At 52.3% G+C, this 26,288-nt stretch overlaps 1 protein-coding gene across 4 annotated transcripts; it reads left to right on the forward strand.

The window, feature by feature from the left end:
* The first annotated feature begins 3,929 nt into the window (after positions 1–3,929).
* On the forward strand, positions 3,930–14,537 carry SPMAP2 (sperm microtubule associated protein 2). Of its 4 annotated transcripts, none has more exons than XM_077119556.1 (8): positions 3,930–4,303; positions 4,937–5,053; positions 5,226–5,285; positions 5,637–5,698; positions 6,491–6,560; positions 7,941–8,058; positions 11,356–11,515; positions 14,165–14,533. In XM_077119556.1, exons 1-8 carry the CDS (start codon positions 3,984–3,986, stop codon positions 14,401–14,403), a joined length of 1,146 nt encoding a protein of 381 aa, XP_076975671.1. In that variant the 5' UTR covers positions 3,930–3,983; the 3' UTR covers positions 14,404–14,533. The 4 variants fall into 4 exon arrangements, with proteins under 4 accessions (XP_076975671.1, XP_076975674.1, XP_076975673.1 ...); XM_077119559.1 differs by having other exon boundaries at positions 14,218–14,406; XM_077119558.1 differs by lacking the exon at positions 4,937–5,053 and having other exon boundaries at positions 14,165–14,537.
* Positions 14,538–26,288: the final 11,751 nt, after the last annotated feature.

A 26,288-nucleotide genomic window follows, 5' to 3' on the forward strand; every position in this document is an offset into this window, starting at 1 on the left:
GAAATCTGTTCTACAACTAATGGCTGCACTGTGGTTTGAAATTTATTGCTTTCTTGTATATATGTTATTTTTTGCAAAAAGAAAAAGAAAAGTCGATTGTTATGACAAAAAAATGTTTATTCCTTCTAGCCTCCGATGTTCCGGAGCATTAGAAGGAAAAATCTGAGAAGATGGTATGGTAGCCTGTGACAAACTCGGATCTGTCCTGTAACTACTTGTTGAAGAGTGCTTTGAAAACTGTTGCTTTTTTCCTTCTTTGCTCTGTATATATGTTATATTATACAATAAAAAAGTTAAACAAACAAAAAAAAACCCACATGCACCCGAGCAGGCTCCCATGGCAGGAAACAAAAACAGCTGCAAAGGACATTTCTGAACAAGGGGTGGCTTTGAATAATCAAAGTACAGCGTCAGTACTGCCTGACCTGGTCGCTTAGAGCCATATGATGACTTGAAAGAGAATGCCCTTGTTTGGGGGAAAGGATTGAGACCTGTCACTTATCTTCAAACGCTCAGGGAAAAAATAGAGAGAAAGAACGAGAAAGCAGCATGGCAGAAGTTTAGTGGTTAAGTCTGGGTAAATGGTACCTGGGAGTTTTAAGTAATATTCTTGCATTTTTTCTAGAAGTTTGCAATTATTTCAAACCCAAACCCAAACCAGAAAGAAGGTGTGAAAACATTCCATTGAGAACAACAACAGAAAAAGCTTATTAAATTCCAGATTTCATTGCCTGCTCCAGGCTGGTGCCTGTTCTCTCTTGGTACAAAAGGACAAAGCAATGCTGGGGAAGGTTAAACTTCTCTTAGCACCAAGTGGTGCTTTGAAGTGGCTAGGACAGGAATTAAAGGAAAAGGGGAGAAATTTCTCATTGCCTTATGTGTTGGCATCGAATTCCGAGCCTTGCATTGCAGTGAAAGGTGCCTGGAAGATGCCTTTCTGTGTCGGGCCTCTGGGGAGAGTGGGAGCCACAGCAAGTTACTGAGTGAGGGAAGGGTACATCTGTCAAGATTAACTCAGGCTCAGGAAGGGCCTGCTTCTTCTGGCCAAGGCCCCTGGATTTTGCAAGTGGGGCACAATCCCGGGAGGCAGCCAGGCATTGATTGAGTGCCGGTTTGGCACCCCTGGAGCCAGCCTGGGAAGCCTAGCGGGCAGCTAAGATTCCGCCTGGCGCGGGGACCAGGCCGACCCAAGGAAGGGACGCTGCACGCCTTGAGCGCAGCGACACCTGGTGGTCGCCGCGGTTTCCCGCCGCCGCCTTCGCGGGACCACAGCCCTGCGCGGGCAGAAGGGGCGCGAGCCTGCCCGGGCCCCAAAGCCTATGGGGTAGGAAGACGCCAAGTGCATTGATGATGCGACGTGCAACCCACCCCTCGGAAGATGCCCGTGGACGCGGCGGCTCAGACACTCGCCCACCGCAGCCGGGAGGCGGGAGCCTCGTGGACAGCAATGGGTCCACCCGCAGACAGGGATGTTATGCAACCACAAAAAAGGCTGAGGTCCGGACAGGCAGTAGGTACAGGGGTCTCGAAGAAGGACGCTGTGAAAGTGGCCAGACCCCAAAGGCCACACACCCGATGAGTTCCTTCACTTACAGTGTCCAGAAGGGGCAAAGCCACAGAGACGGGAAGTTAGGTCAGGGGTTGCCAGGGGATGGGGAGGGGGTGCTGCTAACAGGTATGGGGGTGCTCTCCGGGGATGAGACAGTCCTGGAACTCGATAAAGGCGGTGGCTTTTACATTCGCGTCATGAATGTCCTAAGTGCCCTGAGTCGTTCACTTTAAAACAGTTCATTTTATGTGTATTTGGCCTCAGTGAGAAATTCCAATACACAGCAGGTCATGCAAATGCCATGGCACAGACAAAACACGCCATAGATTTAGTTAGAAACACGAGCAAGGCCAAAATTAGGTAGCTGGTCTGGAGGGCTTCTCGGAGGCGGTGATGGTTAGGGAGGAGCATGAAGGGCAGAGCAGGCACCCCTGGCAGATGAAGGAGAGGCTGGGAGCTGGGGGTGGACCCCGCTGTCTTGCCTGGACTCGCTGTGCCCGACAGCATGGCTGGTGAAGCTGACATCTGTGCATCTCAGCTTGCCAGCTGCAGTGACACATGCCACACGGGGGGCTCAAACCCCCAGCCTCTATGGTCTCGCGGTTTCAGAGGCTAGAAGTGCAACGCCCTTCTGTAGAGCCCCCTCTGTAGAGGCCCATGACATGGATGCAGGACCCCCAGCCCCCACCCCCGAAAGGCGTGTGCGAGACCCTGTTCACCCAGGAGCCAGATCCTTAACCGGCCCAAGCTCACAGGCATGCAACCTCACGCCTCTGCGTCTGGGCTGCTCCGTGGACTGGACACCCCAGCCCCTTGGCTGCCTGCCAGGAGCAGTCCAGGGAACCTCATGGCATGGCTGTTGGACTCCAAATGCTAGCGCTGGAGCTGGGCCTGGGACTCCCACGACTTCACGACCGCTGCATTCTGTGGGACCGAGTGGCCACAGCTCCGCCCCCCAGCTCCAAGAGGGAGGAATGGACCCCGCTTTGTGATGGGGGAGCAGCAGGAAATCGATGGCGGATCTTTGGGGAGCAGCCGCCTCACGGCATCTGCTGGAGCACGAGTCCCAGGGAGGCTTCCCAGCTTCTGCTCTGGGCACTGTCCCTGACCACATGGCCAGTCTGTTGTGGAATGGACGAATTAGGAGCTTGCCCAAATTGGGGGTGCATTTTTCTGTAGGTCCTGCTCAATTTGGAGATTCTCCAAAATAAGTTCAGAGACTGGGTTATTCAACCATCCTTCCTTCCCTTCCTCTCCTTCCCTTGCCTCTCTCTTCCTCTTTCTCCCTCCCTCTTTAGTTTTCCATTTGTGTGGATTTGTGGTGGGTTGGAGCTGTAGGCACCCTGGAAAAGCACGTTTGTAAAAGTTAATCCATTCCAGTGGGTGTGAACTGTTTGTAAGTAGGACCTTTTGATGAGACTACTTCAGTCAAGGTGTGTGCCGGGTTTGAAACTATTATGTACCCCAGAAAAGCCATGTTTTAATCCTGATCCAATCTTGAGGGGCCAGACCTATCGTTTAGGGTTTAAACTTTGATTGGATTGTTTTCATAGAGGTGTGACATGCCCAATTGTGGGTGTGGCCTTTTGCTTAGATGGAGATGTGACTCCACCCTTTCCAGGTGGGTCTTGATTCGTTTACTAGACTCCTTTAAAAGGGAAAACATTTTGGAGAAATCTCAGAGGCAGATGCTTGGGGAACAGTTTCTTCAGAGCTGACAGAGACACGGATGTTTAGAGACGCTTGGAGTGCCGACAGAGAGAGCAGATGCCTAGACACAGGCAGATCCCAGCAGACGTCACTATGTGCCTTGTGCCTTTTCATGAGATGCTAAGTAAGCCAGAACATGTGCCTTGCCACGTGACAGAGGAGCCGAGGGAAGCCAAGAGATGAAAGCCAGCCTTGCAGAAGCAACGTGAGGAACCCCACAGGAACAGAGGCTGAAAGCAGCAGAGCCCAGGAGCAAGGGGCCAGCAGATGTCAGCCATGTGGCGACCCAGCTGACAGATGTGTTTCTGACCCACCGACCTTCCTTGAATTAAGGTATTTTACCTGGATGCCTTAGTTTGGACATTTTTATAGGCTTAGAACTATAAACATGTTAACTTATTAAATTCCCCCTTTTAAAAGCCGCTCCAGTTCTGGTATATTGCATTCCAGCAGCTTCCAAACTACTGTACATGTGGATGCGACAGAGCATCCAAGCTGCAGATGGCCAGTGTGCTGGCCCTGAGGTGGTGGCCGCTGGGACTACTTGGAGGAGCGAGAGGGCCCGTGCGGGGTCTGGGGCCACGCAGGTGGGGTGGCGGCATGGACAGCGTGGGGATTGGAATGTGGGCAAAAATTGGAATGTGGCCAGAACATTCTCCGGTTGCCACAGCCACCCCGGAGCCATTTGGGTGTTGCGAGAGGAGGACGTCGGTCTGAGTGGCACATGGGGGACCAAGGGCAGGGCTCACGCAGCGGCCGCCGCACCTCCAAGGGTGTGAGTGGGTCTGACGCAGGGCGGGATGACAGTGCCCTGGGGCTCCGGGCCGCCGGGTTCGGGGTCCCGGGGCTCAAGGACCCCAAGTACCAGGACGTGGAGGATGAGGGCCCGGGATCTGAAAACCAGGAGGAGGAGGAGGAGGAGGAGGCTGTGTCCGAGGAGGACATGGGGGGAGAGTTCCTGGACACCCAGAACCCGGAAGGGGCCCTTTCGGAGCTGGAGAGGGTCCTGGAGCCCAGCTCAGACGAGGATGCTCCCGAAGTGAGGTAGGCGTGGGTGGGGGCCGGGCTGGGGGGCGCTTGGGGGTGCTTGGGAGAGGGGGAAGGGCGGACCCCATGCAAGACCACCCCACAGTCCCCCCCATGCCCCCTCCATGCCTGTGGCTTGGATCTTCTGGACGCCAGGGAGAGGTTGGTTTGTGGATTGTCTTCGAGACTCCTCCTGGGTCTCTTCCCAGGTCTTCTGGGGTTTCCAGGGGTCTCCTCCTGGGGCCTCCCCCTGAGGGTAGCCAGGTGGGGGTGGGCAGTGCCCCTCCCCAACCTTTGAGCTGAAAGTCAGCCAGCACCACCCTTGTCCTGGAGGTGACCGGAGGGCGGTAGGAAAGGCTGGGGCTGGGGTCGGGCGTCCCCGCCAGAGAGGCAAAAGGGGGAGAGAAAACATCTCCCAGATCCAAAGTTTCCCAGCGTCGCAAATTGCCCGACGCTTCAGGAGTGGTTAGGAGAAATATGTGGCAGGCGATTTGGGGGACCGATTCTGGACAGAGCTCCTTGGTGGCCCCAAAGATCTAGGCTTGTCATGTCGGGTGAGGGGTGGCGAGTCCAGCCCCAGGGTCCGGCCCCCCCGGGGGAGGAGCAGAGGCTCGTGCGAGGCCCTCCAGCTCGGCTCCCGCTGTCCCCAAGCCGGCTCTCCGCCACCCAGGAGGCGCCCCACGCCTGCAGGCCCAAGGGAAAGCGGAGGAGGAGACGGGTGCTCGAGCTGGCCAAACCCAAGACTAACTGGCAAGTCTTGAAAGACAGGTGAGGGATCTTCAGAGGTGCAGTCTCCCAGTCCCCTCGGTTTCCCCCACCCCCGTCTCCCCTCCGTCAGCACGGGGGAGCCAGGGCGCCAGGTGGGCTGGGTGGCGACCGAAGGAGCGAGAGGAGGTCCAGAGCAAAGGGCGCTGGGGCCTCGGCCCCCGTCTCCTGGCAGGATGGGCTGCACTGCCTGGATGTCCCCTTGCAAAATGACCTTGCAGTTCTCCCTCTATTGGTAAGTCTGGGGGCTCCCTCTGTTGGAGCTGCCCCCCCCCTCCAGGGCCAACGTCAGGGGAAAGGCTCCCAGTGGGTCCCTGGGCCAGTGCCGCTGTGGCCAGGCGGACTGGGCAGTTTCCTGGGTGCCAGTGTCTCTGTGCCCCAGCCTGGCTCTGGGGGCTCCCAGTGGCTGCCTTATTGTCCTTCGGTGACCGCCCCTCCCCTGTTGCCCTCCAGTTCTGCCTGCCCTTCCCATCCCCCTGTGGCCCTGCCTGCTGTCCCCCTCCACGTCTGTGTGTTCAGGGGGCACCCAAGCCTCTGTTTCAGCGCAGGGTGGCACCCCTCTGAGCCACCCCTGGCTGTATTCCAGGCCATCCGTGTACTGGACGGAGAGGTTTCTCGAGGACACCACCCTGTCGGTCACGGTGCCTGGTAAGCCCGTTGCACGTTCCAGGGTGCAGGCCGGGGGTCAGCGGGGCGGCCCGGTCCCAACCCTGGGTGCTGGTCCTGGTGGGTGGTCCTGGGCCAGGAGCTGGGGCAAGGTGCAGGGGCGGGGCTGGGGGGGGGCCGGGAGCTGGGGCAGGGGGGGTGGGGGGCAGGGGTGCTGCTCACCCCACCCCATCCTGGCCCAGCTGGGATCCCAAGACCACCTGGGAGGCCCTGAGCTCCATCCCCATCTCCCAGAGGTCTCTGCAGCCTGTTCCCTCTCCCATCTCTAGTCTCTGTCCCTCAGCTGAGGTTGCATGCCAGGAGTGAGAGTATGAGACAAACTCTCCAGCAGAAATCCGCATTTGCACCCCAGCCACACTGGGAATTAGCATTTAGTTTATAAGAAGACCCTTAGCCTCCGCTCCTATCATCATTTGCACAATTCTTTAGAGGAGTGGATCTGTTTCTTCAAATAAAATGTGCAAAGGAAGCTCATTATTGGAGAGAAGTGGCAGCATTTCCCTCTGTGGGGGCTGCACCCTCTCCCCAAAGTGAGCCCTAAGCCCAGACCAACTCCAGGCCAAGCCCGCTTCCCAGCCGGGGTCCTCGGACCCCTCTGGAACCTGTGAGGCCACCCCAGCCCTGGGACAGACTTCAGGCCTGCGAGCCTGACTCCCCCCAAGTGCGGACAGCAGACGCTGCCTACGTGCTGGGGTCCGGGGCTGGGCCGGTGGGCGGCGCACTCTTCACTTGTCTTCTGGGCTCTGAGTGACCATGGGCTCCCGTTTTGCGCAGCGGTGTCTCCTCGAGTGGAGGAGCTGTCACGACCAAAAAGGTTCTACCTGGAGTACTACAACAATAACAGGTAGGGAGCGAGCGCTGGGGGGGCTCTGGGAGGGCAGATTTGGGCAGCAGACCCCTCTTGGGTCCCCTGGCAGCGCATGGCACGGGAAAGGGCCGCCGGAGAAGCCAACCTCGAACTGGGCTTGGCCACAGCTGGACAATTGAACGACAACTCCTTTCCATCCCTTGGAACTTCCATGCCCATTAAAACTGATCCTTAGAGTTAGGTAGGCATATGTTGCGGTTTGCTAAAGCTGCCAGAATGCAAGACACCAGAGGTGGATCGGCTTTTAATAAAGGGATTTGTTTAATTAAAATTGTATAGTTCTTCCAAGGAAAGGCAACTAACTTTCATTTGAGTTTCTCTGTCCCATGGGAAGGCTCACGGCAAATGTCCGCTGACCTTCACTTCCGGCTTCTGGATTCCAGTGGTTTTCCCTCAGGCGATTCCTTTCTGCGTCTCCAAATGTCTGGGCTGAGCTGCGAGTGCTGACATGAGGGATGCTGAGCTGCTCGGGCTGTGCTGTGTTGAGCTCTCTCTTGACCTCTCTTTTAAGCCTCCAGCTAATGAAATTAAATGTCACCCATTGTGGAAGGCACTCCCCTTAGCTGAGTGTGGATAGAGGAATTTCACACACTGAATACCTACGTACAAAGACGTCATCACCTGGCCAATTTGACACCTGAACCTATCTGTCACAGCATGCATTTTAATTCCATATCTTGATGCATGCAAGAAAAGGAAGAAAGATGTGGCTGAGATAAATTCGCTGCACTGGGTCCAACTCATTTGAATCACTTTTCAACTCTAGGGTGTTTTGTGCCCTTCCCATACTCCTTTCACAATTGTCCGTGTCCACAGTCAGTTTTCATTGTAATGCTGGGTCATCATGGAATCTCTTTGAAGACAATTTAAACTACACCTGTAGAGCCAGGAAGGCGCCGAATTTGTTGGAAGTGGTTGCAGCAGGAACCCGGGGGATCTCGAGGTGGCATAACTACAGACCTTCCACCGTCTGGCTGAGAGCATTTACGAGCTGCTTTCCAACCTCAGAAATGCCAAAATGTGAAACGAGTCTGCCTTGGGATTGGTGACATGTGGCTTTATTTCTGGGGCAAAGGCGTAGCTGAGGCCTAATTTCAGGGGGTGCAGCCCTGGCAGGAGTAGCGCCCCCCCCCCTCCCGCCAATAGGCAGGCCTGAGCCTGCAGAGTTGGGGTGCCCTGGGGGCATTCTCAGCCCTTGAGCACTGTGAGTGGCTTCTTTGAGGAATCCTTTCCTGGAGGTATTTTCAGAGCTCTCAATCTTCCCGGGCGCTCCCCAGTCCTCCGCAGCGGACAGGAGTGGAGGGGTAGGTGACACGCGCCCGGGGAAGCAGGGACCGAGATGTGGGTTTCCCCCAGGACGACGCCCATCTGGTCCATCCCTCGGCCCACCCTGGAGTACCAGCCGTCCAGCCGCTTGAAGGAACTGGCCACTCCTAAGGTCCGGAATAACATCTGGAGCATAAACATGTCTGAGGTAGGCCTCACCACCTCACCCCTGGGCCTTGCCCGCCCTCGGGTGGGACGGTGGAGGGGGGCTTGGCTTTGGAGTCAGGGGGGCAGAGCCGGCAGAGGAGGCAGAGGGGGCAGGACAAGTGTGAGCGCCTGAGTGGGAGCCTGCCCAGGAGACAGCTGTCCCTCCTCTGTGCACGGCCTCACCTGTGCACGGCCTCACCTGTTCAGGGCCTCACCTGTGCATGGCCTCACCTGCTCAGGGCCTCACCTGCTGGCAGCCTCACCTGCTCACGATCCCGGCTCAGCCCATGTCACATGGAGGGCCCAGCGCCATCTCCTTGCTTTCTAGTTGAGAACGGCCTCACATCCAGGATGGCAGAGGCTCAGCCCCTCAGAGCGAACACTTGCCTGTCCTACTATCCTGTAGATGTTGTTTCTAGAATGCCGCAGGGATGGACTCGCACGTCCTGGAGCCCGGGTCCTGTCTTTTTCCAGTTAGGAAACCTCCCAGCTTGCAGCTCAGTCCTCTTTCAGGGTTGGTGCTTGCCCAATCCCCTGTGGGGCCTTTTCGGATAAAGCTGCCCTCCTTCCGCGTGTGGGCACTGGGTCCCACATCCAGGGTAGATGCCCAGCTCTCTGCAGCAGGTGAGCCCCAGGCAGCCTTGCTCACCAGCTCTGGGTGCCTCTGTCCAGCCATGTTTCCCTTTGCTCAGCCATCTGCGTCTCGGTATGTCGTGGGGTCTCAGGTGGTTTGTTTTTTTTTTTGCATAGGCAGGCACCAAGAATCAAACCTGGGTCTCTGGCACGGCAGGTGAGAACTCTGCCACTGCACCACTATTGCCTGCCCAGGTGTTCTTTTTTTTTTTATTGAGAAATTTTCACACACATACAATCCATACATGGTATACAATCAGCGGCTCACAATATGGTCACACAGTTGTGTATTCCTCACCATGATCAATTTCTAGAACATCTGCATCACTCCAGAAAAAGAAACAAAGAGAAAAAAGAAAAAACCTCATACATCCCATATACCTCACCTGTCCCTCTCATTGACCACTCATGTTTCCATCCACCCAATTTATTTTACCCTTTGTCCCTCCTATTATTCATTTTTTTATCCATATTTTTTACTCATCTGACCATACCCTGGATAAAAGCATCAGAGACAAGGTTTTCACAATCACATAGTCGCACTGTAAAAGCTGTATCCTGATACAATCATCTTCAAGAATTGAGGCTACTGGTATACAGCTCAACATTTTCAGGTACTTCCATAGGGGAATTTATAAAATGCATAAGAATAACCTCCAGGATAACCTCTCAACTCTGGAATCTCTCAGCCACTGACACTTTATTTCATCTCATTTCTCTCTTCCCCCTTTCGGTCAAGAAGGCTTTCTCAGTCTCTCGATGCCTTGTCCCGGGTTATCCCAGGAGTCCTGTCTCACGTTGCCAGGGAGGTTTGGTCTTTAATTTGCCTTTCCCTGAGAATGATGTCACTGCATCTTCTCATGTGATTATTTGCCCAACTCCTACTTAAATCTTTTAAAGTAAATCTGGACATCATACTATTTCTCTTATAAACACTCGGTATGTATTTCTAACAGACGAGGGCTTAAAAACCCAATCACATTACAAATGACACTGAAAAAATTGAGAATTCCTTAATATCCATGCTCACTTTTCCCCACCTGTCTCAAAAATGACTTCTTATGGTTGTTTGGGTTGGACCAGGGTGCCAGCGAGGCTTGTTCTCCCAGCTCATGCCGAGGAAGGAGGGAGAGAGAAAGGGTGGGAGCTGAAGAGAAAGCGGGAAGAGAGGGAAGAAAGAAGGGGAGATGGGTGAACGAGTGGGAGGTTAACTTACAAACGCCATGACATCCTCACTCAGATTAGAGTAGGGTCTGTGATTTTTAAGGAGAATTTCGAGGGGAAGGGAACCCACATTTCAGAATAACCCTCGAGAGTCATTTTATCCAACCCTCTGCTTCCAAGCATGCACCTACCCAAACTGTACCATGTGCAAAACTTTTTAAAACATTGAGTACTGCAGACCCATGGACAGCCATCTCAGAACCCACTCCAAGCATGAGCAAATGTGAACATTTGGTGGGTTGATTACAGCTCTCCTTTTTCTACCTTTGCGGGACTAAAGCATTTCAACCAACCTCTCCCCTTCTTTCCTTCCTCCCTCCCCAGAGGCAGTTGTCAGAGAAGGAGGGACACAGGGTGCTGTGGGGCCGGCCCTGAAGTTATTTGCAGGCAGGTGGTCTCCCGTGTTGGGGGCTCGTAGGTGGATCAGGGAACGGGTGAGAGCAGGATTTACATGGCAGGGGGCAGGAGGCTATTGACAGTTGGGGGACAGTGACTCTTATTTGCACTTTTTGGGGGGAGCAAAATAATTAGCAGGCAGAGTGAGCCTGGGTACTCTGTCTCTGAGGATCCAAGAAAACAGTGTTGGATGTTTATGTATTCTCTGAAAACCCTGAGAAGGCAGAAATGGAGAGATGTGTCAGGTTTCTTGGTGAAATGTCTGCCAGTCCTGCCACCATCATCCCCACCTCTTGGGCAGATCTGCTTTTCTTCCATCATCGTCATATTTTGTGGACCTATGACTTCGTGCTTTCTGCTTTTATGCATATAAATAGTAATGTAGCTTTCTTCCCCCCCCCACAGTGTTTTTTCCCTAGAGCAATCGGCCTTGATTGGTGTAGGTAAAAAATCATTTTACCTGCTACATCGCATTTTATCTGATGAATATATTGCAAATAATTTGCCCAGTCCCTTCCTAATGGGCAGATAGGTTACTTCCATGTTTCTGTGGTGATCATAGCTGCAGGGAGCCTTATTCACTGGTTTCTGTATCTGGCAGTCATCAAGTATGCACTATTCTTGAGATGGATAAATTGCTCTCCAAGGTGCTTGTACTGTTTTATTTTCCTACCAACCATACCCGAGAGTTTCTTTCTTCCCATGTCCTTGCCAGCGCTTTATAACATCAGACTGTCTCCGTTTGTCATCAAGTTTTGGGGCATGAAGTGATATTATGCTATTTTAATTTACACTTCCCTGGTGTTCAGAGAGGCTGGCCACTTAGGCTTAGTCTTTTGCATCTGCCCACCCCCTATTGGTTTGTTGGGTTGTTGATTTGGAGGTGCTCTTTATATATGATGGTTACCAATGTTTTGTGGAACATGTTGCAAAATAACTTCCTCCTAGTCACACTCTTGTCTTTAGCATTGCCTGGGCAGTCCTTTCTGTCTCAGGGCCTGTGAGGAATCATGGACTGCTTGCTTCTCCTTTGCTTTCTTTCCAGGTATCTCAGGTTTCCAAGGCAGCCCAAATGGCTGTCCCCAGTTCACGGATCCTCCGGCTGGCAAAACCTAGGGCTCCTGCCACCCTGTTGGAAGAATGGGACCCCATGCCAAAGCCCAAGCCGCATGTGTCCAACTACAACCGCCTCCTTCACTTGGCCAGTAAGTTGGACCCCTGAGGTCCTAGCAATGAATTGAAAGTGTCTCCTCTGGCAGGTGTGTTCAGCTGACACTGGCCCATGGCAGGGGGGATGTCAGGAGACCAGGAGTGAGGTCCTGAGTCCCCCCCCCCCCCCCGAGTCTTGCTTCCTCTTCTTCGCCTCCTCCCTAAACTACAGGGCAGTTGTGGCCACGATAGCTTGGGCAGGCTCCCCTGGGGTCCTGGCAGGAAGGCGCGAGGGAAGCAGAAGCCACAGAATGCTCATTCTGGAATCAGGGAGTGCCTGAGTGGATCTCCGAGCAGTGGAGGCGGGTGCAGAAGAGAAAGTTGGGGAGCAGAGCCAGAGGCCAAGTTAGGGTGCAAAGGAACTTTGAAAATGGTTATTGCCCTGAGTGCCTTTTTGCCCTTGGAAAGATGGTGATGCTTTCTGAAGGCAACATGTACCGAGAGTAAAACTTTGGAAAAAGCAGAGAAGCATAAAGAAGGAGGTGAAAATGGCATCTAGCTATCCCCCAGAGATGGCACGGTCAGCCATGCCTCCTTCCATACATGCACACGGACACACGTGGTCATAACACCAGGATACACTTCCTGGAGCCCTGGCCAAGCACCCCAAAGCACCCGTCTTCTCCCTCTTTGCACCCCACACCTGACCCTTGGGGAAACCAGGTTAGCTCTGCCTTTGGGAACACCCCAAGCCTGCTACCCACTGCTCACTTCCCATGCCCTGCCCAGTCCATTGTCCACGTGGTGGCCACTGGGATCTCACAAAACTTAAGCCAGATTCCACCCCCAGAGTTTCACCCTCTCACCTGTCTCCAACCTCCTTGGTCTCCCTCTCCCTCCACTGTGCTCGGGGGTCCCACACTGGCTGTCCTCTTTGCCTGGGAGACTCTTCCCAGACTCCTGCACACCTCAATGGGCTCAACTCAGATCTCACTGTCTCCCCAAAGCCCCTCAGAGCTCCCTCTTTCCTCCACTTCTGGACACCTGCGACCCCTTGCGCTGCTCTGCTCTCTTTTTCTGTGACATCATGTCAGGTCCACGAAGATAAAACTTTTAGAAAATTCACTACCTTTTCCCCACTCCTCGCACACAAAGGCCAGAGGTGTCTATTGGCCATTTAGGTTTACTCTATTATGTACTTTTCCCAGTTTTCTATTTCCCAGTTTTCAGGGTCATTGGTTTGTATGTCTTCTTTATATATGATGGCTACTACTCCTTTGTTGAACGCATTCTTCCCAGCCAGCCTCTTGTCTTTTAACTTTGCTTTTAGAGTCTTTGGTCCACTCACTCATTCGTTAATTCATTCAATCATTCATTCTTTCATTGGATGGATGATTAAATGAGTGGAAATATGAGATTACATATGCACTATATAAGACCATGATGCCTGTCTGTTGGTCTCTCCTTCACACTCACACACACACACACATCTGAAATATAAATAATGTCTACACAACATGTAAGCATATTCTTGCACATATACATCTACTCATCCATGCTTCAGAGATGCCCTTATGCATAAAAATACACACATATATCGGTGATGAGAATGCGCTGTGTTTTTCAAACAGCGAGCCTCCACCGCGAACTGTTGTGGCAGGATTCTAACACTTGAACTAGGTGAGCAGGCGGGCAGAGGAGTGGTCAGCTAAGACCGGCTGCCAGTGTGTCCACACAGTGCTAGGCTGCCTTGGCCTCGGGGTCTGCTCTTCCAGCCAACACACTGCCCCCCTTGCTGGATGGCAGGAGACACGGCCATGTCAGGAGCTCGGCTGCTCAGTTCTCGTGGGGTGGGGGGGGCTCCAAGACGCCAGCCCAGGCTGTGCTCCCTGCCCCTCCCCAAGGGACCGCTGTACCCACCTGTGTGTCCCCGTCCCCTCTGGGCTGACATCTGCACAGGGGACATGTGTCCAGCAAGGCCATGGTCCGGCTGTGTGTCAGCTGCCAAGCCAGGGCTGCATCGGCTGAGAACGGGGCAGCCTCTCCAGCTGCGCAGGCTCAGAAATCAGGGTCCCCAGAGGTCCCCAGAAGCCCCCAGAGGCCCCCAGGGCTGAAGACCACAGTGCAGGGGCTTTTCTACCATTGAGGACTATCCAGCTGAACCCTCTGGCTGGGACGGAGGCCGGGGGACAGGCGCAGGAAGGGATGGAGGGGGACGGAGCTCCTCACCCAGGGCTGTGGGGTCTCTTCACCCACCCCCTTGGCCCCCAGTCTGGGCCCTGAGACCATTTGAAGTGGTTTCTTTTTAAATTGTACAAGCCAGTGTTTTTTTGTTTGTTTTTGTTTAGCCTATTCCCAATATTGTGCAACCAGCACCACCAATGAGTTCCAGAACATTCTCATCATCCCATAGAGGCCCCGAGCCCAGGTCCCTGTGAACTTGCCCTATTGGACATTTCACATATTTGGGATCATGCCCTGCATGTCCTTTGTCTCCTCCATGACCACCTGTCTCCAGGCTTCCTCCTTGTCATGCCATTACATGGTTGCACCCCTTTGGATGCCCCTCACCCGCTGAGCCGGAGACCTTTGACTTCTAAGGCCGGGCCTGCAGGCACAGGCCATGTGTCCCAGTCAGCGCTGCTGGGTGACAAGCGGCCCCCAGGTCTCCGCTGACGGCTCCCCTCCCTCCCGCCCCCACCCAGTGCCCAAGCTGCAGTCGGACCAGTGCGTCCCCGACCGTGACCCTTGCTGGCAGGTGCCCGACGTCACCAAGAAGGCGGTGGCCAGTCCGCGGATCGTGTCCCTGGCCAGGCCCAAACAGCGGAAGGACCTCAATGAAGGCTACGACCCCTATCACATCTCCCCCGCAGCCTTGGTGGCACGGGCGTCCCCACGCCTCTTTGAGCTCGCCACCCCCAAAATCATCACCAAAAAAGTGTGACGGCCCCCTTCCCCGGGACTCTCAGACCCCCACCCCCAGTCCCCAGTAAACACCAGTGCACCCAACCGCGTGTGCTCGGCTCTGAGCTCGTCGACCTCGGGGGGACGGCCCGGTGGAGCGGAGCGGGGTGTGGGAAATAATAAGATTTGTGTTCATATGCAACCCGTCATCTACAGTCCTTTTATTTTCCAAATCACTGGCCCCTGCTTCAGGAACTTCTCCTAGGTCACGCTTCAGCCCCGCTTTCCAGCTCTCCCCCTCCACCCCCCGCTGCGCTCGCGTCTAGCACCCCAGCCTGCGCGTCCCAAAGCGCCCGGAGCGCAGGAGCGCAGTCGGCGAACCGGCGGACACCTGAGGGGCCCTACCCGTTCTGCTTCCACGGGCAGAGCCGAGGCCCAGGACTCCGGAAAAGAGGGGCCCCCGGGAGCCTCCACCCGCTGCCTCCCATGGACGGCGCCCACCCGCACCCACGGTTCTGGGGCTCAGCACCTGACGCGGGCGCCGGGCCGGGTGGGGGGCCGCAGAGACCCCGCCCCTTCCCTTGCCCAGCCCTGCGGCCCAGGCCCCGCCCCTGCCCGTCCAGCCCCGCCCCTTCCGCCCACACCTCTCCCAAGGCCGCCCTTCCCTGGGAAGTCCGGTGCTTGTCCTGCTTCCGCCGCCTTTTCTCAGGGCCTGGGCTGTAGGCGGCTCCGTGTTCCCAGGGGCTCCGGGTTTGGAGCCTTTGGCTCCTGGCCACAGACCCTCAGGGCTGACGGAGCGCGGGCTGCCCCGGCCTGAATTTGAGAAAACTTTTGTTAGTGCAATCTGCAAGGGGCCAGGTGGGGGGATGGGGGGGGTGGAAGGAGAGTTGGGAGAATAGAGGTGGGAGGATGGAGGTGGGGGTTGGGGGAGGGAGGGGGATGGGGTGGGAGGATGAGGTGGGGGAGGTGAGAAAGCCCCCCACTTCCTACAGGGTGGCGTAGCCATGGGCTGAGATGGGAAGCACTGGGAGGACCCTTTCTTTTAAAATTGGGTGTCTTATGAGTTCAGCTATGAAAAGGTTGGGTTTCAAGGTGCCGGCTGGCGTTTGGGGGCCAGCGAGAGGAGGCGGGGTGCAGCACTGGGTGGGTGGGGGGTGCAGGGAAGGGGAGGCTCAGTGGTGAACCAGCCCAGGAGGGGGAGGGAGCCTACGGGGGCGGGGGGGGGGGGGGACCTGGGGAGGAGGGCATCAACCGGCTCAGGGGGGAAGGGTGGCGGGTAGCTGGAGGGAAAACGCAGTTGAGGGCAGGTTTTATTTTAATTGAGCAGGAAGGGAGGGAGGGAGTGAACGGGCCCAGGGAAAGCAAGAGCCCCCTTCTTTTGCACTTCTAATACATCTTGTGTCTTGGCCCCTGGCCCATGCAAAGCTGCCCATTCCCAGCCTCCTGCACCTCAGAAAATGCCAATAGCATTTTTTTTATCGAGATGCAATTCACATTCTGTAAAATTCACCCTTTAAAGAGTGTACAGCAGAGGGATCTTAGCCTGTTCACAAAGTTGTGCAGCCAGGCCTCTGCCAGCCCCCTCCCCCGTCCGCTGCCCCCTCCCCCGCCCACTGTCCCCTTCGGCATCCACTGCCCCCGCACCCAGGAATCTGCTTTCTGCCTCATTGCTTTTGCTCTGGTGGACATTTCAAGTGAGTGGGATCCCACAGTCCTTCTGTCCTTCTGGTTCCGTCTGCTTTGGCTCTGCAGCGCGCTCTGCATGCTCACCTTGGAGTGTGCGTCCTGGCTTCGTTTCTTTCTGTGACCGAATTATCACCCGCTCTGTGTCCTGCCTGGAAGCGATGCTGTCAGCTCAGGGCTCTGGGCACGGAAGGCTCTGGCCAGAGGACGATCTGGGCAGACATGCTTTCTCCAAAGTCTGCAGCGTTCTGGCGGCGGCTGCCCGGCCTCCTCCTGGCGCAGGGTCACCTGTCCCCTCTGTTCCCTGGCCGCCTGGCCTCCCCTGCTGACAAGGACCCAGTCGTGCTGGAGCAGGGCCTGGCCGGATGCGTTTTGGCTCGTTGTAACCCATCCACTGCAGCCTCTTTGCAAACAGCTCACACCGCAGGACCCGGGCTCGGACTAGAGCATGTCTTTAGGGGCCGTGACTCTGTCCCTAAGGGTGCAGGAACCCACATTTGGTCCATCCGTTCATCTGTTGGCAGCATTTGGGCTTCTTCCTCTTCTGGCGATTGTGACCGTCCCAGCCACTCTGGAGCTAGCCTCTGTGCCATGCACACTGGGGATTGTGTTCTCGTTTGCTACCTGCCGGACTGCGATACACCAGAAACAGAATGGCTTTCAAAAGGGGGCATTTCATAAATTGCAAGTTTACAGCTCTAAGCCCTTGAAAATGTCCCAATTAAAGCAAGTCTATAGAAAGGTCCAATCAAAGGTATCCAGAAAAAGATATCTTGGTTCAAGAAGGCTGAGGACGTCCAGGGTTTCTCTCTTAACTGGAAAGGCACGTGGAGAATACAGCGATGTCTGCTAACTTTCTCTCCAGGCTTCTTGTTTCATGAAGCTCCCTTGGGGCGTTTTCCTTCTTCATCTCCAAAGATCTCTGGCTGCACGGGCTTTCCTGGTTCTCATGGCTCTCGTGGTTCTCTGAAGCTTTTTTTCGAAATGTTCCCCTTTTAAAGGATTCCAGTAAATTAATCAAGACCCACATAGAATGGGTGGAGTCACATCTCTCTCTGATCAAAGGTTAATACCACAATTGGGTGAGTTATTTCCGTGGAGATAATCTAATCATGTTTCCAACCTACCGTACTGAATAGGGATTAAAAAGAAAAGGCTGTTTCCACCAGATGGATCAGGATGAAAACATGGCTTTTCTGAGGCACGTAATCCTTTCAGACCAGCACAGGATGTGCCAAGCAAACGGCCCAGGAGGAAGGGCCCCTGTTGTCCCCTCTTTCCCTCACTTCCCACATCCATCAGCTTCTCCCTCCTGCTTCTTGAAAGGTGGTGCTACCAAGAACAAGAGAATACAGGGTGCAGTGCCCTCCCTGCCTAGCTTTGGCCCAGAAGCATCCTGGGTTCTGTTCAGAGATGATTCCACTTTCCCTCGGCACATTCCTGGGGTGTGCAGGGACCCCCAACTTCAGAACAGCGGGCACCTGCCTCTTTGGAGCTGTCCTTGGTCCAGGAAGGAGTTGGGGACAAGCCCCTGCCCCCCCAAGCCGAGCCCGCATGGCCCCCAGCTGTGACCTGCACCCCCCACGCCTCCTGTGTCTCCACGTGCCCCTTCCGCCCACCAGGCTCTTGTCCCCCACTCCTGCCATCCCCTCCCAAGTAAACCACCTGCCCTCAGATCCCTGTCCTGGACCTGCTTCTGGGGAAACAGAGTCACACCAACGTGCTGCTCCTCTCAGCAATCAAAGACCCTGAGAAAGTCACAGCCCTGGGCTTCAGACCCCAGCTTTTGCCACATGCCATGTGTCCTCCCAGGAAGCCACTGGGGACGCAGAGAAGGTACCTGTTTGCCTGGACTTGTCCAGGCCGCCAGCACCCAGGCCCCTCCTGGAAGGACCCCCAGGTGTGGGTGGTGAGGGTGTCAGAATATCCCCGCGGGAGCCGCTCCCTGTGCCCAGATCACGGCTGCGTGACTTTTACGTGTCTCTGGGGAATTGCAGAGAAGCCAGCTCTCGGGGTCCCGGGAGAGGTGGGCAGCTCACGGCACCTCCAGTCATAGCGCCCAGGAAAGGCTTGGGGTGGGGGTGGGTGGAGTGGTTCCGGTGCTCTTCTCCAGGTCGGGTCCCAGCCCTGCCCGGCCCCACCTCGTAGGGACCCACCTGGCCCGCCCGGACTGGGGTTCCTGCGGGAACACCTGAGCAGACGTCAGCCTGGGTTTGATGCCTTGAAATTTCATGGGAAAGAAAAGGCAGGTCAGTCGGAGGTGGGGTGGGGGCGTAAGTCTGGCAGACCCCCAAACAGCATAGTTGTTTTGGAAATTCTTTGAAATAGGCGAATATGGATCCCCTGGGTTCTTTTTGGGGGGTGGGTGAAGCGTAACTTTTTATAATGGACTTGATGCTGGGAGGGGCTGTTTGATTACTCCTGTGTGAGCGGCACTGAGCACGCCTAAAATGTTGGGTTGAGACTATATGACCCCTCGTTTGGTGGGATTTTCTTTTTTTTAATTTAAAATTCATTTTTCAGCCTTAGAACATGGCAATGAAGGAAACCCGAGAAATGAGTCTGCCCCGTAGGCTGGGGGTGGTGGTCCCTGGCTGCAGATATCTTTGAATGGTTTGTTGCCCACCTAGGAGGGGTGTTTGGAGGGCGTGGGTGTTAGTGGAAAGGGTGGCAGCATCCAGTTATGTAATCAGACAGAACCTGGGAGCTGCTGTGAAGCTCTTTTGTAGATGTGGCTAACTCCACACTCATCTGCCTTTAAGTAAAGGGGATTGCCTGAGATAAAGTGGGGGCTGATTCGAATCAGTTCAGTTAGGTTTTGAATTTGGGTCTGGGGGAAAGTCGGTGTGACCCAAAGGGAAACTGAGGCCGCAATGCGTGATTAGGAGAGTGGGACCCTCACAGGTCCCAGGGAGGGGGAGGAGGAGCTCGGCTGGCAAGGGGGGGGGCACACTGCAGAGCTGGGGGCCCTGTGGGTTTGGGCTGATGTTGGGGTGCAGGGGACAGGTCAAGGACTGATTGTGTAAAGCACATGCTTGCCAAGAGGGAAAGGGATGGGGTTCGAAAGCGTGGGGAGGGTGAGTTCTCCTTTGGGGGCAGCTTGGGGTGCAGGGTGGGGTCTGGGGAAGTCTGAGGGGCAGGGCTGGAGGCTGCTTCCTAAGGAAGCCAGAGGTTGGGGAGGGGTGGGTGGCTGGGTCATGGGAGATGGCCTCCCAGGCGGCTCACACACATTTCTCTTTTGGATGCCTCTTGATTTGAGTTTCTTTTTGAAAAATAAAAGTCCAGCATTGCTGATACAGGTTAAGAATGTTTCTTAGGGTGACCACCCTGGCTCTGCCGTTTTCCTGCTGGGTTTCTCATTAGCACCGTGAAAGTTAGATTTGATGTAACTTCGGGGTATTTTTGCCCTTCCTTTGGAAAATAACTTAGTAACAAAAGGATGCTCCTGAGCTGTGCACGTGCTCCGGAAAGTTTTTTCCCCCTCGTGCTGCAGGCATGTGTGCGCCTGCGCCGAAGGGTGGCCAGCCCCCCCGTGTTTCCGCCTCTGAGAAGGCCCCTTCCCCCGGCGGCCCCGCCCCGCGCCCCCGCCTCTCCCCGCGCAGCAGCACCCACGGTCAGGGTTAACTGCATGCAGACGCGGATGCTGACCCAGTCCAGTCAAGGCCAAGTTTGGACTCGGGTGCACCACCGGGTTTCTCCGCGGGGGCTCAGTGAGGCATGCGGGAAGGTGGTGGGGTGCGGTCGCGACTGCAGGGGGCGGGGATTAGTTTCAGCTTCTGCGGTGGGTGCACCCCCGGGATTTGACAGTCCCCAGGTGTTCAAAACTGCACTCCATGTTAGGACTTGTGGTTCAGCTCAAATCTGGCCTCCATGTGGCATCGCATAGCTGTGCCTGGGGTCCTGTGTGTCCCTCTGCAGCCACCACAGAGGCTTGGGGGAGATGGCCTCCCATTCACTTGCTTTTTTGCCCTGTTTCTTTAGAGAATCCTGAGTAATGCAAGCAGCTTCCTGAGTTCCAGGCGTTTCCCCAACCTTCTGAAGGAGCAAACCAAATGATGCTGATATTACAACTTGTGATGGTGACATTCTGGTGTCAACTTGGCCGAGTGATGATGTCCAGTTGTCTGATCAGGCAAGCACTGGCCTGACAGTTGCTGCAAGGATAGCTTGTGGCTGGTTGATAAAGGGCAAGGCTGGGTGTTCAATCATCAGTTGGTTGATTGCATCTGTGGCTAAGATGTATCAACTAAGGGTGTCTCCCACAATGAGATAATCCAATCAGTTGAAGGCTTTTAAGGGAGAAGAGAGATTCTTTCACTGCTTCCTAAGCCAGCGAGCGTCCTCTGTGGGATTCATCTAGACCCTTCATTGGAGTCACCAGTTTCACAGCCTGCCCTACAGATTTTAGATTCTTCCATTCCCACGGTTGCATGAGACACCTTTATACATCTCATATTTACAAATCTCTCTTGTTGGTTCTTTTTCTCTAGAGAACCCTCACTAACACAACTATAAGCACTTCTGGCATCAGGGCGTCCAAAGCCATGAGTGAATACTGAGAGAGTCAGGCAATGTCTCCTGTCACTCACTTTTTTGTCTCATGAAATAAGAAAAGGCCACTAGTTCTCTGACTTTCATTCACACAAGGCTGCACGAAGGGCCCACTCTCAGAAGACCCTCTAAAGACACCCCTTCCTCAAGGCCCGGAGGTTATGTGCATGCTGGGGAAAGCAGTTCTTAATTTCCTGTCATTTGTCTGCCACAGACTCATCAAATGCATGTGACCTGGGGTCCAGCGGGGTGGTGGCACTATTTATAAAACTGCAGAAGTTGGAACATGCCCGGATTCTCTTTATGCAAGAAAATAAAGGAAGCCTTTGGGTCACATCTGTATTTTCCAACCAGGTGACTGGCTTCAGGATTCTCCTTTGGCTAGAACTGAGCATCAGTGTTTTTATCATAAAAATGTGTTGAATTGTGTCAAATGCTTTTTTCTACATCAGTTGAGATGATCATGTGGGTTTCTTCATCATTGTATTCACGCGGTGAATTACATTGACCGATTTTGTTATGTTGAACCACTCTTACATTCCTAAGATAAATCTCACCTGGTCTTTTATTATTTTTATTATCATTTTTCTTTATTATCGTGGTTGTGTATTTGCAGAACAAGCATGCATAAGATACATGATTCCCACAAACCATCTTATCACCAACACTGTACTTTGATGTGGAACTTTTGTTACAATTGATGAGTAGCACATTTTAATAATTGGCCCATTAACTGAAGTCCATGGTTTAACTCAGGGTTCACTGTGTAGTATAGTTCCATATTTTTTTTTTTTTGTATGCTGTATGGTGGGGATTACATTTCATTCTTTTTCCTTATGAGTATTCCGTTATTGCAGCATGATTTGTTGACTTTTTTGTTGTTATTGTTTGCTTGTTTGTTTGTTTTGGGGAAGTGCATGGGCCAGGAATTGAACCTGGGTCTCCCGCATGGCAGACGAGAATTCTACCACTGAACTACCCTTGCTCCCCAGTTTCATGGGTTTTAAAATTCTGTTATATATCCAATCGAACATTTCCCTTTTTACTCACATCCAGCTAGACATTTAATGCTGTTAGTTGCATCCACAATGTTGTGCTACTGTCACCCGCTGGGGCTTGTATAGAACCTTTTAATGTGCTGTTAGACTTAGTTAGCTAGTATTTTTTTTGAGGCTGTTTACATCAACATATTCATAAAGGATATTAGCCTGTAGTTTTCTTGTGCTATCCTTACGTGGCTTTGGCGTTACAGTAATGCTGGCTTCATACAAAGGATTAGGAAGTGCTTCTTTTTCTTCTGTTTTGTGAACAAGTCTGAGAAGGGTTCATGTGAATTCTTCTTTAACTGTTTGGTAAAATTCACCAGTGAAGCCATCTGGCCCTGGACTTTACTTTTTTGGGAGGTTTTTCATTACTGATTGTGTTGGTTTGAAACTCTTGTGTACTCCAGAAAAGCCATGTTCTGTAATCCTCTTTTAATATTGTTGGGTGGGATCTTTTTTATTGTTTCCATGGAGATGTGACCCACCTAATCATGGATGCTAATTTTTAATTAGGTGGTTTCCATGGAGATATGTATCCCCCCATCCAAGGTGGGGTTGCTTGGTAGAGACCTTTAAGAGGGAACCATTTTGGAAAAAGACAGAGTTCACATAGCCAGAGACCTTCGGAGATGAAGAAGGAAAGTGCTCCCCAACCCAGGAAATCCTTATGAAACAACAAGCCAGGAGAGGAAGCTAGCAGATGTTGCCATGTGGCTTCTCAGCTGACAGAGGTATCCAGAAGCCAGAGACCCCAGTGGATGTCACCATGTGCCTTCCCAGCTGACAGAGGCATTCCAGATGGCATCAGCCTTTCTTGAATAAAGGTAACCTCTTCTTTGAGCCTCAGTTGGGACATTTTCATGGCCTTAGAACTTTAAACTTGCAATTTAATAAATTCCCTTTTTGAAAGCTCTTCCATTTCTGGTATATTGCATTCTGGCAGCCTTAAAAAATTATTACAGATTTTGGTGCCAGAAGTGGGGTGCTGCTGGGGTTTGGTAATACCAAACATGATGAAATAGCTTTTTAAATGGATAAGAGGAAGATTCTGGAAGAGTTGTGAGGAGCTTGATAGAGATAGCCTAAAATGCTTTGAAGAGATTGTTGGTAGAAATGTGGACCTTCTAAAGAGACCTCTGATGAAGCTTTAGACAGAAATGGTGCATGTGTTATTGAAAACTGGAAAGAAGGTGATCCTTGTTTTAAAGTGGTAAAGAATCTGGTAAAATTAACTACTGGTTTTGGATTTGGATGGAAGGCAGATTTTAAAAGATAAGCTGGGGTACATAGCTGAAGAAATTTCTAAATTAAATGTGGAAAGTGCGGCCTGGGTTCTCCTTGCAACTCATAGCAGAATGCATCAGTAAAGAATAAGCTGAGAACTGAACTCTTGGGTATAAATAAACCAGAAATTGATGGCCTGAAAAATTCTGGGCTTCCAGAAAGGGAAACCCCAGAGAATAGTGCCCCACCTGAGAATTTAACCAAACATGGAACCAGTCAGCCATTTCAGAAAAAGCCAGGATTGGAGATGGAGTTATCCAGAAAAGATTTGTGGAAAGTCCTTTTGTCTGATGGGCATGATCCCATTATACTGCATAGAAAAAGCCAATGACAGTGTTGTGGGATCTGTATAAACGGAAGCACTGCCAGTCTGGACTAAAAGAGACAAAGCAAAGGAAAAATAACTTCAGAGGCAGAAGCATGGAAGCTAAGGTCTGAAGGCAAGAAACCTCTGGCTAGGAGAGCAGACCCACTTGGAGAGGGTGAATTTGCCCCAAATGCAGAGGGCAGGCCTTCTGCCTAGATGTTCTGGAGGAGTAATGTTGTCCAGGCCTTGGAGTGGGTGGAGCACATAAACTGGGGGTTTGGGGGAGCCTGGCTGCCACCCCATTGTTCTGGAAGGGTAGGGCATGTGCCCCGGAGATAATCAGAGATCCCAGGTACTGCCCCAATATTTGAAGAGAGTGGAGCCCAGAAAAAAGTGGTCTCCCAAAGTCCCCCAAGGTTGCTTTTGGAGAGAGCTGGGCCACTGCAAGGGCCCTTGGAAAGGATGGGACTGCTGCTTTGTAAAGCCCCAAGGATAAATGACTCTCAGACTTTGAAGTCCAGTGGAGTTTGCCCTACAGGTTTTCAGAATTGTTTGGGTCTGGTGACCCTTGTTTACCTTTTGATTTCTCCCTTTGGAAATGGAAACATGCATCCTACAACTATCTCTCCTTTGTGTATTGGCAGCAGATAACTTGTTCTGAGTTTTGTGGGTTCACAGCCAGAGAAGAATTTTGCGTTAGGACAGACCATGCCTGTGGCTGATTTTGATGAGATTTTATTCTATTTTTAACTTTGTATTGTATTTGCATAGTTACTGAAATGGTTTAAGGCTTTTTGGTATTGTGATGGAATGAATGTTTCGTATATGGAAAGAACATGTCTTTTTGGGGTCCAGAGGGTGGAATGTTGTATACCCCCCAAAGGACCATGTTTTTAATCATTCAGTATTGCTGGATGAGATCTTTTTGGTTGTTCCCATGGAGATGTGGCTACCCCGTTGAGGGTGGTAACTTTCGTTTAGATGGTTTCCATGGAGAAGTATCTCCTCCCATTCAAGGTGGATGTGTTAGTTAGATTCAGTTGTCAACTTGGCCAGGTGAGCATACCTAGTCTTGTTGCTGTGGACATAAGCCAACGGTACATGAGCCTCATCTGTTGCTAATTACATCTGCAGTCAGCTAGGAGGCGTGTCTGCTGCAGTGAGTGACGTTTGACTTAATTGGCTGGTGCTTAAATGAGAGAACACAACGTAGCACAGCCTAAGCAGCTCGGCATTCCTCATCTCAGTCAGCACTTGCAGCTCAGCCCAAGCCTTTGGAGATGCAGAAAGAAGTCACCCCAGGGAAAGTTGTTGGAACCCAGGGGCCTGGAGAGAAGACCAGCAGAGACCATCCCGTGCCTTCCATATAAGAAAGAACCTCAGTGGAAAGTTAGCTGCCTTTCCTCTGAAGAATTAACAAAATAAATCCCATTTTATTAAAAGCCAATCCATCTCTGGTGTGTTGCATCTGGCAGCTAGCAAACTAGAACAGTGGGGTTGCTTACAAAAGAGTCCTTTAAGAAGGAATCATTTTGGAAAGAGCTGACAGAGCCCACATAGCCAGAGACCTTTGGAGATGAAGAAGGAACATGCCCCTGGGAAATCCTTATGAAACAACAAGCTGGGAGAGAAAGCTAGCAGACATTGCCATGTGACTTTCCAGGTGACAGAGGCTTCCAGAAGTCAGAGACCCCAGCAGATGCCAGCCGCATGCTTTCCCAGCTGACAGAGGTGTTCCAGCTAGCATCAGCCTTTCTTGAGTGAAAGTTACCTCTTCTTGGTGCCTCAATTTGGACATTTCCACAGTCTTAGAACTGTAAACTTGCAACTTAATAAATTCCCTTTATAAAAGCCATTCGATTTCTGGTATATTGCATTCTGGCAGCTTTAGCAAACTAAGAAACTGATTCGATCTCTTTACTTGTTTAGATCTGTTCAGATGTTCCATTTCTTCTTGAGTGAATTTTGGTAGTTTGCATGTCTCTAGGGATTTTTTCCCGTTCCTTCTAGGTTATTTAATTTGTTGGTGTAGACTTATTCATAGTTTTCTCTTACAATATTTTTTATTTCTGTGAGGTAAACAGACAGAACCCAGCAGACATCACCATGTGCCGTCCAATGAGATGCTAAGCAAGCCAGAATGAACCAGACTTGTATCCTGGAGGAGCTAAGTGGAGGCCCAAGGATGCTTAGAGGGGAAACCACTGGCATCAGAAGCTGGAAGTAACAGAACTGGGAGCAAGGACAGCAGACTCCAGTCCCTCTCCCTTAAATGAGCGGTTAAAAGAGAGGGTCTAAATGAAGAAACCGCAGAGAATACGAAAATGGCCAACACACCACTGTGAATTCAAATAAATTAATGAAACAATTGCCTCAGTAAACAAGAGCACAAAGCATAGATACAAGAGCTCATGGGAAATACAGCAAGAAAACAGAATGAGAAGGCACACAAAGTTGCAGAAGTAAGGAAGGAAGTATAAGGAAAAACAAATCTATGGTAAAACTGGAGCAGATTGGAAGCAGCATTGTTCTAATTTGTCAGCTGCCAGAATGTGACATACCAGAAACAAAATGACTTTTAAAAATGGAAATTTATTAAGTTGCAAATTTACAGTTCTAAGGCTGTGAAAATGTCCAAATTAAGGCAAGGCTATGAAAATGTCTAAATCAAGGCACCAACAAGAGGTTACCTTCACTCAAGAAAGGCCAATGAAGTTCCAGGTTTCTCTCTCAGCTGGAAGAGCACATGGTGAACATGGTAACATCTGCTAGCTTTCTCTCCTGGCTTCTTGTTTCATGAAGTTCCCCTGGGGGTGTTTTCCTTCTTCATCTCTAAAGGTCTCTGACTGTGTGGGCTCTGTAGCTTTTCCCAAAATGGCTCCCTCTTAAAGGGCTCCAGTAAGCAACCCCACCTTGAATGGATGGAGACACATCTCCATGGAAACCATCTAATCAAAAGTTACCACCCACAATTGGGTAGGTCACATCTCCAATCAAGAAGCTTCCACCTAACAATATTGAATGAGGAGTAAATGGCATGGCTTTACTGGGGTCCAC

This window comes from Tamandua tetradactyla, chromosome 11, assembly GCF_023851605.1.
Source record: "Tamandua tetradactyla isolate mTamTet1 chromosome 11, mTamTet1.pri, whole genome shotgun sequence".
Lineage (NCBI taxonomy): Eukaryota > Metazoa > Chordata > Mammalia > Pilosa > Myrmecophagidae > Tamandua > Tamandua tetradactyla.